The sequence below is a fragment of the Typopeltis vanoorti genome, chromosome 2 (assembly GCF_054136105.1).
Source record: "Typopeltis vanoorti isolate ZY-2024b chromosome 2, IOZ_Tvanoo_1.0, whole genome shotgun sequence".
Classification (NCBI taxonomy): Eukaryota; Metazoa; Arthropoda; class Arachnida; order Uropygi; family Thelyphonidae; genus Typopeltis; species Typopeltis vanoorti.
The window spans coordinates 179047644-179064232 of record NC_143550.1 but is presented as its reverse complement, the minus strand read 5'-3'; the positions used below and the strand labels follow the sequence as shown (position 1 = coordinate 179064232).

Sequence of the window (16589 nt, the reverse complement as noted above, 5' to 3'; positions counted from 1 at the left end):
CTGCATAGTTCAGAAAGCCTGGACAGAGGGACGATTTCCCGATGATTGGAGTAGAGCTCTCATAGTACCCATATATAAAAAGGGAAATAAAACTGAATGTGAGAATTACAGAGGTATTTCCCTACTGAGTGTTCCTGGCAAGATCTATGCAAGTATACTTGAGAAACGGTTGAGAAGAATTGTGGAAGAAAAGCTTGGTGAAGAACAAGCTGGATTCAGTCCAAATAGAGGCTGTCAGGATCAGATCTTCACTTTACGACAAATAGTCGAGAAAGCATGGGAATATAACAAAGATCTGTATTTAAGTTTTGTGTTTTGTCGATCTGGAAAAGGCATATGATAAGGTGCCAAGAGAGAAGCTATTCAATACGCTGCAGTTATATGGTGTCAATGGGACATTATATCAAGCAATACTTAGTCTTTATTTGAGTTGTAAGTCAGCAGTTAGAATTGAAGGAAGTACAGGAAGATGGTTTAAAGTTAAATCTGGTGTGAGACAAGGATGTGCATTATCCCCTCTGTTATTCATTATCTATATGGATCACATTATGAAGGAAAGTGGTATTAAACCTGATATCAAAATTGGAGGTGTTAATCTCAGCTCTTTGCTTAATGTGGATGATGTTATACTTCTAAATAAATCCGCTACAAGTCTGCAAGATTCCCTGACTAAATTGAATAACTGTTGTAATAGATATGGTATGCAGGTCAACATTAAAAAGACCAAGACAATGAAAATAGGCAGAAACATTGAAAATATCAACTGCATTGTGAATGGAGAACTTATAGAACAAGTAAAACATTTCATCTACTTAGGTACAATTTTTAGTGAAGATGGTAAGTTAAATTTGGAAATAGACAATATAATCAACAAATCTGGTATGGTAGGAAGTCAACTGAATAAATTTATATGGAATAAAAGAGAAGTTAGTTGGAACACTAAATTAGCTGTATACAAGACAGTGTTTAAAGCAATTTTAACTTATGGATCTGAGAGCTGGGTTAGAAGTAAAACACTTCACCAAAGACTAGAGACTGCAGATATGAGAGTCCTGAGAAAGATTAGGGGCATGAACAGATGGCATCAATGATAATATCATATTAGAAATGAGGATATTAGGAAAGAACTTGATATTGTCAGCATCCTGGAATGCATTAGCAGAGCTAATCTCAGGTTGTATCGTCACTTAACTATGTCGCCGTCAATATGGATAAAATAAATCACTCCTCTACACTTCATATACGTCACATATTTCAATGTAATATCAATTGCATTACAATTTTAATATGCACTTTGCATCCGTGGTAACTTGGACATATATATATACGTCCTGGCCGATTGGGTAGTTAAGCAGAATGGGAGAGGAAAGATTAGCAAAACAAGTGTTTTCTGCTAGGTTGGCAGGAAAAACACCCAGAAGAAGACCAAGATATAGGTCGATTGATAAGTAAAAAAGTGCCTTAGAAGATAGAAATATAAGATCTGATAATATTGGAGGAATCTTGGCATTTAACAGGCTGATTTGGAGGAAAATTGTCGATAGGAAGTTAGTAGTGATGTAAATTTTTCATATAGTACTATCATATCCTGTACATCCCCTGATGGTATATATCAGGAATTTGATGATGATGATGTATTTTCAGGACTTGGGAAACTCGTGGTAAAGGTGGTATGATAGTGACTCTTCCCATAATGCATAGTATTATGCATGTCTGCAAAGAGATGTGCTTTGCATTATGGGATACCAAGGCAAGTGATGTGAAGTCATACCAGCTTTACCACAAGTTGTTCCAATCCTGAAAATACTTCAAGCACAATCTTTGTTTGCTTACACTTGGATAAAGGATTAAACCAACTATGTAATTTCTTGGTATCTTTAATTTATAGTATAACCAAGTGAAAAACTTTCAACAACTATAGTGTGTTCACTTAGTTTGATTTTAACTTTTGTCTTTAAGGTATGCCAAGTGTAGGGCATCTTTGGTCTCATGGGTTCAAATTCCACTGTGGCATGAGTGTTTGTGAATGTCTTTAGGTTGTGGATAAGTTTCATTGCCTGGTGTGAGAATGTTATGTTGCTTATTGGATGCCAAATGAGGCTTGACAAAGTTTCTGCAGTATGGTTTTGTTATGCTTCCATTCACCAACACTAAATGTGCTTTAGATTTATAGCCTTTTGTAGGTGGGATTAAGACATAAGAAATGAACTGGCTCATCAATCAGTGATCAGAAATCTTAGTGATATTCCCATGCTAGCACTAACTCATTAGTGCTAGCTGTTTGTTAAAAGTTAGTTTCTTATGATTATACTAAAGATTATACTTTATCTCATTATATAGATAATAAAATGAAATTTTATTTGTTATTCTTTGCAGGTTCTTGATTGGTTGGAGAATCATGGTGAAGTGTTTCTTAGAAAAAATATAGGCATTGGTAAAAACTTTCAGAGGGCAAGAGCACTAGAAAGGAGTCATGAACATTTTGAAAATGTGGCTCAGGTAGTGTGATAAATCCTTCTTCAATATATCATTTAATTTAAAAGAACATTTCATAGCTGATATCAAACTGTTTTTCCATCAGTCATATACCGGAGTGGCTTATTAACTTTTTCTTTTCAGTTAACAACACAGATTCAGATACAGGATTTTATTATAAAAATAATAAACTAATAAAATAACTTTAAAATTAGATAGATTGAATGAGAGACAAAATAATTCAAAATTAATATTTTTACTTCCAAAGAAATAATATTAGTGTAAATTAAGGTATTGCATGGATATAATGACAGCGTGTATATAATTCTGCATTAGAAATAAAATATAATTGAGAGGAAATGATCTACAAACTTAACATTATACATAAAGTATACAAACATCATAAAAAATTTAAATTTCTTCCCTTCAAGATCACAGAATTTGATGAGAACATACAAACAAAAGCCATTAACTTCAAACTTATAATCTATTCCTCTCAACAGTGGTCATTAAAATATAATTAACTCATACCTGTTCTTTGAAAATAAAAAAAAATTAATTTGTATGCAACTTTCTTAAATAAAATAGTATACTTTTCATGTCTTCATTAACATTTCAGTTTCTTTGGAAGACAAAGATAATTTTAAAGTTCTTTTTTTTTTGTTCTGGAAATCCTGCCTTATCCTTGAGCACAAACAATTCATTAGTTTTGAGTTTGCAATGTTTAACTAGAATAAGCTTGCTGTTTAACATATCAAAAGGAGAAACGGTCAATCATCTTGGAAGAAAACCATATAATTTTTCTTATCACTTCTAACTACATTCCAACTTGAATTCCTTTAAAATAAATTTTTCTGTTAATTTTAGAATAGCTGTTTGGGTCCTTTAATTCTCTTTTCCCCCTTTTTTGGCTTAAGAAATGTCCTTTCCTTTAAACTATATTTCGATTTTTCTCTCTCACTATATCAACTCCCTCTTTGGTAATACAAACTTTGCATGAGCACACTGCCTCGACGATTTCATGAAAGTAAAATCATTGCTTGTTTTTGTAAACAAGACTACAGTTCTTATTAATGTGAAGTGTGGTTCACTGTTTTCTTCTCTTAAGTTTTTTTAAGTTACATAATTTAAACTAAATTCAAGGTGAGACTTTTTTACTAATAAATATTGCAATTAAAACAGTTTGCAACAGGTCATAACTATACAAAGATTTTTTTTATACCAAACATTAGTGTAGAAATTTCTACTTACAAGAAATAATGCACTGGCATTTCACATTTAGTGAAATCTTTACATATATAATAAAAATAAAAGTTATCCTTTCCTTTTTATTTATTTATTCAAATGATCTGATATTGCTAAATAACAGATATCCTACAAAACTATTGACATGAAAGCTGAGTTTTTTATAATTGAAAATTAAAATGTTCTCATAAAGTTAATCCTTTCCATATGATGACTTTAATAATAATGGGTGTCATAGAAGCCTGTGACATATTTTCACTGAGTATGCTGATGTTGAGATTATTACATTTAAGTGTCTTTTTTAGGAGGAAGACACTCTGAAATGCTAGTGAAAGCATTCTAAATCCATATAATCCTTTAGTATAATTGCATTTTTTAAAATTAAATAGTCAGAAACTCTTACATATTATTTGAATGGTGATGAGGATGTGTCAGTTGCTGCTGAGGTATTAGTGGGGAATAAATCATTCCCCTGGAAATTTATAACATTTTGGCAACAAGGAATTCCTTACCTCTGGCATGTGAAATAACAAGAAAACGTTTTTGGCTCTCTTATGTATTGAATGACTATTGACTATGTATAGCAGTCTTCCTCCACTTATGACTGTTCATCACAGAGGTTGAAGTTTGCAGTTTTGCTTCATATAAAATGTGAACCAAGCAATTAGATCCATCTTTTTTTACAAGGGGATAGGGATGAGCAATTAGAGAAAAATAATACTAGAAAGGATGCATAATTAATAAATTTGCTATTAGAAACTGTGAATTATGTTTTTGCATTTTTTACAATGGGATATGGATAGGCCTTTAAAAAATGCAACTAAAATGTATGGAAAGTAACTTCATGTTTTCTCAAAATTCATGCTTTTATTTAAAGAACGCCTGAAGTTATCTTCCATATTAGTTGTGAAAATTGCTGCAGTAATACCAGAGTGTTTTTTCTGTTACTTGCAGCAATTTTCACAACTAATATGGAAAGGATTAACTAGTGACATATAGCTCTGTCATATAAAAGTGCCATTATGGTGTTACATAATTAATTAAAGGTTTGTTACATCAGCAGAGAATGCCTTAAAATGTTCTTGCAACTTTAACTGACTATTAAATATACATAAATTGTATATAGGGGGGAGTAAGGGTCAAAGCTGTATAACTGAGAAGAGACCTCCACATAGCCTTTAAAGGAATGCGGAGAACCGACCAGGGCTTCTGACCTAATGTCCAATCCTTACCTTCTTATGGTGCACCCTGTAAGGAATCTACCTGGATACTGAACGAACGAGGATGGGCTGGCAATTTGGTATTTAGCTGACCAAATTGTATTCTTATTGACTTAAACTAATATACAAAATGATGGTACAACATAACAAAATTTCATGCCGGCTGGGGTGTCGCCCGGTTACACAAGACCCCCGTTATTTTCGCCAGGGAACCAGGGCGAACAGAAAAAAGTCAGCTACTGGAACGAATCTGAAAGCACACACTCTAATCAACATCATCAGAGTTAAAAATCAATACCATCAACTTAAGAAGCCTGAATGGCAAAAAAATGGAGCTAGCTAAGGAATTAGATAAGTACCAGATCAACATAATAGGGTGACTGAAACAAAAAAAGACAAAAACTGGCGAGATCTTTCTGAGCAATAAATGCAAAATGTTATATTCAGGCAACGACACTCAAGGAAAAGAGGGAGTAGCCATAGTATTCAACACTAAATACTAGGTCTAATCTTCTTAAATGACAGGCAGTCTCAAGTAGAGTGATGTGCACAAATATGAGAATGGGGAACTGGACAATGAGACTTATTTGTGCCTATGGTCCCACAGAAGGTTCTACTAAGGTAGAAGTGGAGGAATGTTTTGAGGCTTTAGAAAAAGCAACTGACACAATGAAAAAGGAAAAGTTGGTCCTTGTTGGGGATCTAAATAGCAGAGTAGGAAATTGATTGTCAGATATAGCAAAATATTTTGGGAAAATTTGGAGAAAAGAGCAATGCTAATAATGATGGCAAATACCTGTTGGATTTCTTCTCAGGACATGGACTGGTTATTACTAACACAATGTTCCAACATAAAATGTGCACAAATTCACATAGAGAGAAGAGGCAAGGAAGAAGAAAATTCTCATTGACCATATTATTGTTGATAGTAATGTTTTCCCACTGGTGCAGGACATCAGAGTGTACAGAGGATTTGAAATTGGGAGTGATCACTATTTAGTCTTGAGCAGGATAAAACTGAATTTCATATTAAAAAGAAAAACATGTGAGAAAGTTTTAAAGCGAATAAAAGTTGAGCAGCTCTCGGATATGAACTGTAGACTAAAATACACAAAGCTAATTGAAGAAAAAATGAAAGAGTTTGAGAACAGGAACGAAACCTTGGAGATTCAGTGGCAAGCCATGAAGAAAACCCTGATTGATTCAGCCAGAGAGGCATGTGGTGAGGTTGTCTACAAGGATGGAAAAATCAGAACTCTATGGTGGACACAGGAAGTTAAAGAGGCAGTGAAGGAAAAGAAGAACGTATATCAAAAGTTCCTGTCAAATAAGTCAGCTTGTGCTCTTAGGGAATACAGAGACAAATGTAAGAAAGCTAAACACTGTGTAAAACTAGCTAAACAAAAGTCATGGGAGGACTTTGGCAAGAACGTAGAAAATAAATATCAAGAAGGTGGCAAAATATTCTGGAGGTTGTTGAATAAGCTTAGAAATGGAGGAAAGAGTGCTGTAAAAGGAGTTAGAGATGATAAAGGTGACATGAAAATTGGAGAAAGAGATATCCTTGAAGTATGGTGCAATTACTTCGAAAAATTGCTAAATGAAACAAGCAGTGATAATACAGTGGTAAAAAACACACAAGTCAGGAACACATATCCATGCTTGAAGTAGAAAAAGCCATCAAAGGCCTGAAATGTGGAAAGGCAGCAGGAGTAGATGATATTTGACCAGAAATGCTGAAGTATGGTGGTATAAGAGTCTTACAGTGGATGCACTGCATAGTTCAAAAGGCCTGACAGAAGGACGAATTCCCGATGATTGGAGTAGAGCTCTCATAGTACCCATATATAAAAAGGGAAATAAAACTGCATGTGAGAATTGCAGAGGTATTTCCCTACTGAGTGTTCCTGGCAAGATTTATGCAAGAATACTTGAGAAACGGTTGAGAAGAAATGTGGAAGAAAAGCTTGCTGAAGAACAAGCTAGATTCAGGGCAAATAGGGGCTGTTAGGATCAGATCTTCACCTTACGACAAATAATTGAGAAAGCATGAGAATATAACAAAGATCTGTATTTAAGTTTTGTCGATCTGGAAAAGGCATATGACATGGTGCCGAGATAGAACTTATTCAATATGCTACAGTTGTCACTCTGGCATTATATCTAGCAATACTTAGTCTTTATTTGAGTTGTAAGTCAGCAGTTAGAATTGAAAGAAGTACAGGAAGATGGTTTAATGTTAAATCTGGTGTGAGACAAGGATGTACATTATCCCCTCTGTTATTCATTGTCTATATGGATCACATTATGAAGGAAAGTGGTATTAAAAATATATCAGAATTGCAGATGTTAATGTGAGCTCTTTGCTTTATGCGGATGATGTTATACTTCTAAATAAATCCGCTACAAGTTTGCAAGATTCCCTGACTAAATTGAATAACTGTTGTAATAGATATGGTATGAAGGTCAGCAGTAAAATGACAAACACAATGAAAATAGGTAGAATTGTTGAAAATGTCAAATGCATTGTGAATGGAGAACCTCTGGAACAAGTAAAACATTTCAGCTACTTAGGCACAATTTTTAGTGAAGATGGTAAATTAAATATGGAAATAGACAATAGAATCAACAAAGCTGATATCGTAGGAAGTCAATTGAATAAATTCATATGGAATACGAGAGAAATTAGTCAGAACACTAAATTAGCTGTATACAAGACTGACTGTGTTCAAACAAGTTTTAACTTATGAATCTGAGAGTTGGGTCAGAAGTAAAACACTTGACCAAAGACTAGAGACCGCAGATATGAGACTCCTGAGAAAGATTAGAGGCGTGAACAAATGGCATCAATGGCAACATATTAAAAACGAGGATATTAGAAAAGAACTTGACATTGTAAGCATCCAGGAATGCATTAGCAGAGCTAATCTCAGGTGGTATGGTCACTTAAACAGAATTGGTGAGGAAAGGTTAGCAAAACAAGTGTTCTCTGACAGGTTGGCAGGAAAAAAGACCCAGAGGAAGACCAAGATATAGGTGGATTGATACAGTACAAAGTGCTTTAGATGATAGAAATAGAAGATCTGATAATATTGGAGTCTTGACATGTAACAGACTGATAACAAAGATCTGTATTTGTTATCAGTTTTGGAGTATTTGTTACAATTTTGGAAGAAAATTGTAGATAGGAAGTTAGTAATGATGTAAATGTTTCATGTAGTACTATCATATTCTGTACACTCCTTGAGGGTACATGTCAGAAATTTTGTGATGATGAAATTGTATATGTGTATCCTTTTCCTGCAGTGCAGCATTTTTTAATATTTTCCTGTGTAACTAAGCTTAAACAGACAAACAGATAGCACCTTTAGAGGATCAATAGGACTTGCAAACTTCTTGTTAATGGAAGAAAGTTGAAATCATTTGGACATATAACAAGAGAGGAATGGATATTTCTCAAAGACAGTAGTAGAGGATAGAGTACATGGCGGAAAAAAAAATGGGAAGTGGCAGAAACTCAGTGAGATAATGGATGGTATTTAAGGAGTGACATGTATTCAGAGAATAGATGCTTCAAAATAAGCTCGGCATAGGACCACCTGGAAAAAACTGTAGCACATCAACTAGGTAGGGAGTGAGCTAATGATATGTCATCTAATGAAGTAATGGATGGAGCAAACTTATGCCTGTGATATTAATTTCATAAAACATGGATTACTTTGAAAGTAAAAGAGACGTGCTAGCGGGAAAATTTATTACTGTAGTATTGTCAAAAGTGGTATCTTCACACTGATTCAGGATACGAAGATATAGATCACATGTGAAATTGGAGGATCACTATTTAGTTTTGAGCAGGATGAAATTGGATATATAGGTGATTAATGGTCAAAGCTGGATAACTGGAAGATGTGAAGAAAACCAGGGCTGCATACCTAAGATTTGGTCACCACATTTTCGTGGTATACACTGTCAGGTATCTACCTGGATGCTGATTGAAGGAAGATGGGATTTTGCTGATCAAATTATATTCTTATTGGCTTTAGTATCACATGATAGAATTTTAGGCTGGCTGTGGCATTTCCTAGTTATACAAGGTCCATCTTATTTTCATCAGGCAAAAAAGGCAAACATCAGAAAGTGTCAGTTATTGGAACAGCTACTAGTTAAAGCAGAGTTCAAGATTTGCACCATCAACATAAGATTCATCAATGAAATAAAACCAAAATAGCAAAAGAATTGGATAAGTACCAAATCAACATAATAGGTGTTACTGGGGAAAGAAAAAAAAAAAACAAAAAAAAAAAACATGAGGAGATCTTTCTAAGTAACAAATACAAGATGTATATTAGAGAGTAACAGTCATGGAAAAGAAGGAGTAGCTATAGTATTCAGCACTAAATATGAGGGTGGTCTGAAAAGTTCTCAGCCTAACAATGAAAAAATGAATTCATAATTTCAATTTATTTTTATTTTTCAGCATAATCTCCCTTAAGACTAATACATTTATTCCAGCAATGCTCCAGTGCCATTATCCCCTCCATGTAATAGTTCTCAGTAAGATCTGCAAAATACCCCTGTACAGCTGCAATCACCTCTTGATTCGAAGAAAAATGCTGACCATCGAGGAAGAATTTAATTTTGAAAAGAGATAGAAGTCAGAGGGAGCCAAATCTGGGGAATAGGGTGGATGTTCTCCAACAATTTATACTGAAGATCCCTTAATTTTCCCATTGCCAAAACACCTTTGTGGGCATAATAAATTTAGTTTAATCCTTTATCCAAGTGTGAGCAAACAAAGTTTGCGCCTGAAAGTATCTTCAGGACTGGTTTAAGGTGGTACTACACCAGGGCAACTCGTTGCAAAGGTGGAGAAAGCTACCAACACTCCTATCCTAGTATCTCCCATAATGCAAAACACATCTCCTTGCGGATATGTCTAATGTTATGCATTAAGGGAAGGGCCACTACCCAGACCGGTTTCGACCTTTATTGAGGTCTCTTCAGTGGGAGCCAGGCCCAAGTCGAGATATCAGGCAGAAGCATTAGCAGGTCATCTCCACCTATAGGAATTGCCTTTTTTAATAAATTACTCTGGATTTAGAGAAAGATGTTGAACGTTTATTTTCCACTTGGTTAGAGTATAATAAATTTAGTTTAATCCTTTATCCAAGTGTGAGCAAACAAAGTTTGCGCCTGAAAGTATCTTCAGGACTGGTTTAAGGTGGTACTACACCAGGGCAACTCGTTGCAAAGTTGCCCTGGTGTAGTACCAGGTGTAGTACCGAGTTGCCCTGGTGTAGTACCACCTTAAACCAGTCCTGAAGATACTTTCAGGCGCAAACTTTGTTTGCTCACACTTGGATAAAGGATTAAACTAAATTTATTATACTCTAACCAAGTGGAAAATAAACGTTCACCATCTTTCTCTAAATCCAGAGTAATTTATTAAAAAAGGGTGGCACACCAATTGGCAATTCCTATAGGTGGAGATGACCTGCTACTGCTTCTGCCTGATATCTCGACTTGGGCCTGGCTCCCACTGAAGAGACCTCAATAAAGGTCGAAACCGGTCTGGGTAGTGGCCCTTCCCTTAATGCATAACATTAGACATATCCGCAAGGAGATGTGTTTTGCATTATGGGAGATACTAGGATAGGAGTGTTGGTAGCTTTCTCCACCTTTGCAACGAGTTGCCCTGGTGTAGTACCACCTTAAACCAGTCCTGAAGATACTTTCAGGCGCAAACTTTGTTTGCTCACACTTGGATAAAGGATTAAACTAAATTTATTATACTCTAACCAAGTGGAAAATAAACGTTCAACACCTTTGTGGGCAGGTGCATTGTCTGATGAAAGATGTTTTTTTTTTCTCTCTAAACCGGATTTTTCCTCACGAATTTTTCATGTAGTCCAGTTAAAAGATCGGAATAATATTCCCCAGTTATTGTGTTTTACTCTTTTCAAGATAATTAATAAACAAAATGCCTTTAGCATCCCAAAACACCGATGCCATGACCTTTCCTGCTGATTTAACTGAATTTCTCTTCTTTGGTACTGAACGTTCGGCTTTTGTCCACTGTTTTGACTGCTGGTTGGTGAATCCAAGTCTCATCTATAGTAATAAATTGACACACAAAATCAATGTTATTTTTGTTAAAACCCTCCAAGTACTGTTCAGAGATTTTCATGTGAGTGCATTTCTGATCTGCTGTGAGCAAGCACAGCACACATCTTGCTTTTCATTTGCAATTCTTCATGCAAAATATATCCTACATGTTCTTTTGAAATGCCTATAGTCTCAGGCACTTTGACTAACGAGTCATCCAATACTGTGTTGTGCACTTGATCAAAGATTTCTGATGTTGTTACACTTTTTGGACGTCCTTCATGTGGATCATCTTCAAGGCTGGGACAGCCATGTTTAAACTCAGTAGCCCATTTCTTAATTGTTGAAAATGAAGAAGAAGAGTGTGCATAAACTTTTATGAACTTCGAATGAAGTTCTTTTGGCATTAAACCTTTTTTTACAAAGAATTTTATAACCTCACGATTATCAATTTTATCCATTTCAAGAGATACAGACAACTCAGACAGCTGTATAAAACAAACTACTTAATGGAATGACTTGCAATTTCACTTGGATGCTTATGGCAGATATATCAACTTAGGAAAAAAAAAAAATTGTACCGATAACGTTGCCATCTATGGTCGAGGCCGAGAACTTTTCAGACCACCTTCATAGATAATGAATAACATAGGGTATAATGCACATCCTTGTCTCACACCAGATTTAACATTAAACCATCTTCCTGTACTTCCTTCAATTCTAATTGCTGACTTACAACTCAAATAAAGACTAAGTATTGCTTGATATAATGCCCCATTGATGCCATGTAATGGGCTACTGAGTTTAAACATGGCTGTAGTTGAATAGGTTTTCTCTTTGCACCTTAATAAGAAATAAGAAAAGTTAGTGAGGCTTTTCTTATTCCTTGCTTCTTCTCTCCATGTGAATTTATGCACTTTTTTATGTTGGAACATTGTGTTAGTAATAACGAGCCCGTGTCTTGAGCAGAAACCAACAGGTATTTGCCATTATTATTAACTTTGCTCTTTTCTCCAAATTTTTCCAAAATATTTTTTTATGTCTGGCAATCATTTCCTACTCTGCTATTTAGATCCCCAACCAGGAACAACTTTTCATTTTTCATTGTGTCAGTTGCTTTCTCTAAAGGATTAAAAAATTCCTCCACTTCTATCCTAGTAGAACTTTCTGTGGGACCATAGGCAGGCACAAATAAGTCTTATTGTCCAGTTTCCCATTCTGATATTTGCACACATCACTCTACTTGAAATTGCCTGCCATTCAAGAAGATTAGCCTCGTATTTTGTGTTGAATACTATAACTACTCCTTTTCTCTGATTGTTATTGCCTGAATATAACATTTTGTAATGTTGCTTAGAAAGGTCTCACCAGTTTTTCTCTTTTTCGTTTCAGTCATCCCTATTATATAAATCTGGCACTTATCCAATCCCTCAGCTTGCTCCATTTCTTTGCCATTAAAGCTTCTTATGTTGATAGTACTGATCTTGAACTCTGGTGATGATGAGTTGTGGTGTGTTTCAGGATTTGTTTCCAGTAGCTGACTTCTCACTGTTCGCCACTTCCTTGACGAAAAGAACTCAGGCCTTTAACCTTCTGACACCCCAGATGGCATGAAATTCTGTCATGTTGTATCATCATTTTATTTACAATTTGGTCAGCTAAATCCTAGATTGCCAGCCCATCCTCGTTCGTTCAGTATCCAGGTAGATACCTAACAGGGTGTAACACAAGATGATGAGCATTAGACATTGGGTCAGAAGCCATGGTCGGTTCTCTGCATTCTTTTAAAAGCTATTTGGAGGTTTCCTTTCAGTTATGCAGCTTTGACCCTTAAATATTCAAAAGGTATCACACCTTATTATTAAAATATTCTGGATTAGAGATAGATGTTGAAAGTTTTTTCACTTGGTTATATTATGGATTAATATGGCAAGAAATTTATAGTGCAAGTTTATTGTTATAGTTCAAGTGCAAGCAAACAATATTTGTGCATTAATTATCTTCGTAGCATTGCTACTTGTACACAGGCTAATGACTTCAGATCATTTGCCTTAGTATCCCATAATGCAAAGCACACACTCTTTCGGATATGACTTTTTGCATTACTTCAACCTTGGTATCTCTACTGGTTCTGGCTCCCACTGCTGAGACCTCAATAAAGGTCGAAAGTCGTCTGGGTAGTGGCCTTTCCCATAACACAGAGCATTATACATATCTGAAAGCATGCATGTTTTGCATTATGGAATACTAAAGCAATTGATGTGAAGTCATTTGGATCTATATACAATTAGCTCTGTTGTGAAGATTATTCACATGCAAAGTAGATGAAACCAAGAATATAATTTCTTGGCATCTATAATTTATTTTAAAATGTTGTTTGCATCTAGCCAGATAGTATTAGCGATATGGGAATTTCTGGAATCTCTCACAGCACTACAACACGTGACTGAAATCTGGGAGACCTCTGTGGATATGGGAGATAGAATCACAACAGCTTTTAGTACTGTAGGAATCCATTATCTATAATCAGTCTGCGCTGCTTTTTCTGCTCATGTGCCTGCATGCACATGCTTAGCATACACTAATGGCCAAAATTGTGGAAAGCTTTTGGAAAAAGTGTATTTCTGAGGTTTGATGGCTCATAACACCACTTTTTTTTTTGAGTAATTATATATCAATGGAAAGATAATTTAATCAGGAATGTAATGCCATAACTTTTATGAAGGATTTTTTTTTATTAGAACAGCAGTTATAAAGAAGAAAAGTGAAACACATAGAAAAAATGAGATATACAAAAATTCTCACAATGCGAGTTAATACTTAGTTGGGTAACCTTTAGCATTAATTACAGCCTTACGATGCCTTCCCATGGAGTGAACCAAGTTTTTTAGTTCTGCAGCTGTTATAATGTGAAACCAAGATTGAATTATTGCTTCTATTAATTGGATTTTATTGGTGGGTTGCTTCTGACTGACAAGTTTCTTTAGTTGGCTCCATAGATTTTCGAGTGGGTTAAGGTCTGGGCTATTCCCAGCCCATTCTAGCAGTGGAATATGATTATCCTGAAACCACTTTTTGCACACAGCAGCAACATGACATGGAGCTGAATCCTGTTGAAATATAAATGCTTCATTATCTTGGAAAAGATCACGTGCAGAAGGCTTCAGTTTGGGCTCAAGTATTTCATTTATGTATTTTTGGGCATTTATATTCCCATTAATCACTCAAATTCTGCCCACACCTTTTGATGTCATACACAGTTGGGTAACCTTTAGCATTAATTACAGCCTTACGATGCCTTCCCATGGAGTGAACCAAGTTTTTTAGTTCTGCAGCTGTTATAATGTGAAACCAAGATTGAATTATTGCTTCTATTAATTGGATTTTATTGGTGGGTTGCTTCTGACTGACAAGTTTCTTTAGTTGGCTCCATAGATTTTCAAGTGGGTTAAGGTCTGGGCTATTCCCAGGCCATTCTAGCAGTGGAATATGATTATCCTGAAGCCACTTTTTGCACACAGCAGCAACATGACATGGAGCTGAATCCTGTTGAAATATAAATGCTTCATTATCTTGGAAAAGATCACGTGCAGAAGGCTTCAGTTTGGGCTCAAGTATTTCATTTATGTATTTTTGGGCATTTATATTCCCATTAATCACTCAAATTCTGCCCACACCTTTTGATGTCATACAACCCCAGATCACAACACTAAGTGGATGTTTCACAGTAGGTGTAATGCAATCAGGATGCAAATCTTCTCCGATTCTTCTCCTTACGTATTTTATGCCATCACTACCAAACAGGGAGATTTTGGTCTCATCACTCCAAATAACACTGTCCTATTGTTCCACTGTCCAGTTAACCTGGGTTTTAGCCCAGTTTAATCTTTTCAACTTTGTTTGAGAGATAAAAATGGCTTTTTTCGTGGAATTCTAGCATTTAGACCAAATCCCTGCAGTCTGTGCCGAACAGTCCTTGCACTCAACTTCACATTGTATTGCGCCATTTCATCTTGTATACACCCAGATGATTTTCTTCTGTCACGTAGGCACACTCTCTCAATTCTTCTATCATCCCTTGCTGTTGTGCACCTTTTCCTGCCTTCACCAGTCTGGTTTTGTAGTGACTGAGTCTCCTTATACTGCTTCAAAAATTTAGAAATGCCACCTTTGGTTAAGTTTCCACCAATTTTTCTTCTAATTTCTTCATAACTGTAGCCTTGTTCACTTAATAGTACTATTTTACATTGCTTTCTGGGTGACCAGTCAACTCTTTGCACCGTTTCTTTAATTTTATTACGTTTTACAAGCTCACTAAATGAAAGAACACAAAAAAATCCAACCAACTTGATAGCAATCACATAACATGCTGACAGATGTCCTCCTCTCAGCTCCAATATATGACATCAATAGCTGAATCCTACTGTGACCTTATTGGCTCATTGCCAAAACAAGATGACACCTGATTGGCTCTCTAAACACTCATGCTCATTGGCTACATTCGAATAAAGGAAAGCTACTTCATTTCAACCTAAGCAAGTTGTGCTTCTTTTTTCTGGTTATTTGGCTATAACTTTTCATAGAATACATATAATTGAACAAACTTTGTTGCATTACATTCTTGATTAAATTATCTTTCCACTGATATATAATATTATAGTATTATACAAAAAAAAAAGTGGTGTTATGAGCCATCAAACCTCAAAAATACACTTTTTCCAAAAGGTTTCCACAATTTTGGCCACTAGTGTATTTTTTGTGCTGTGAAGGTATCCTTGATGACCAAAGCGAAATATTGACTGTTGAAATAAAAATAAAATATAAATAAAATATGTACAAAAATATGCACAAGCTTTTCACCGATCTAAACCAGCCCTACTTCTGTATGATGTGCCTCCCTTCCGTAAAACAGATACTAAACCTAGGCAAAAGAGTCACAAACCTCAAGCAGCAGCTTAATATCGTGATCGATATCTTCTTCTCCAAATTCGGAAAGTTGGAAATTAAGCTCGAGACGCTCAACGATCAATGCCCGACTGCAAGTGTGCCCGTGCCTGCTAACGAACTTCGTGAACTAATCACATCATCAATACATGAGTCGCTCGAGGCCGAAAATAGGAAACTCAATGCTGCTATCCTGAACTTTCCAACAGAAAATGGTAAATCCCTAAAAGAAGACATCGGCAAACTTGCAGGAGAATGCAATTTCGATCCCAGAAACATTGTCAGATGCCATCGTATCGGACCCATAAACAAAAGAAAGGACGGAACAAGCTATCCACGTCTCGTGCAAGTGACCTGCGACTCACCAATAAACACAACCAAATTTATAACAGTGATAAACAACAAGCTAAAGGACACCTGCCACCAGTCGCTCATATGTGCTCGACCTGATTTAACCTTTGTCCAGAGAGAACAAAGATGGCAACTCCGAAAACAACTAGAAGAAAAACACCAAAATGGAGACAACAGTTGGGTAATAGACTACAAACAATCCAAACTAGTACAAAAACCAAGTGATTCCAGTAGCCACCAAGAACACCA

General features: G+C 35.7%; 1 protein-coding gene across 1 annotated transcript in view; it reads left to right on the top strand.

Annotated features, from left to right (window-relative positions):
• trio (trio Rho guanine nucleotide exchange factor) overlaps positions 1 to 16589 on the top strand; it is a 1056141-nt gene that overhangs the window by 205009 nt on the left and 834543 nt on the right. Inside the window, exon 13 of the mRNA XM_090403001.1 lies at positions 2377 to 2499. Coding sequence (XP_090259127.1) covers positions 2377 to 2499 — 123 coding nt within the window. The remainder of the gene's footprint in view (positions 1 to 2376; positions 2500 to 16589) is intronic.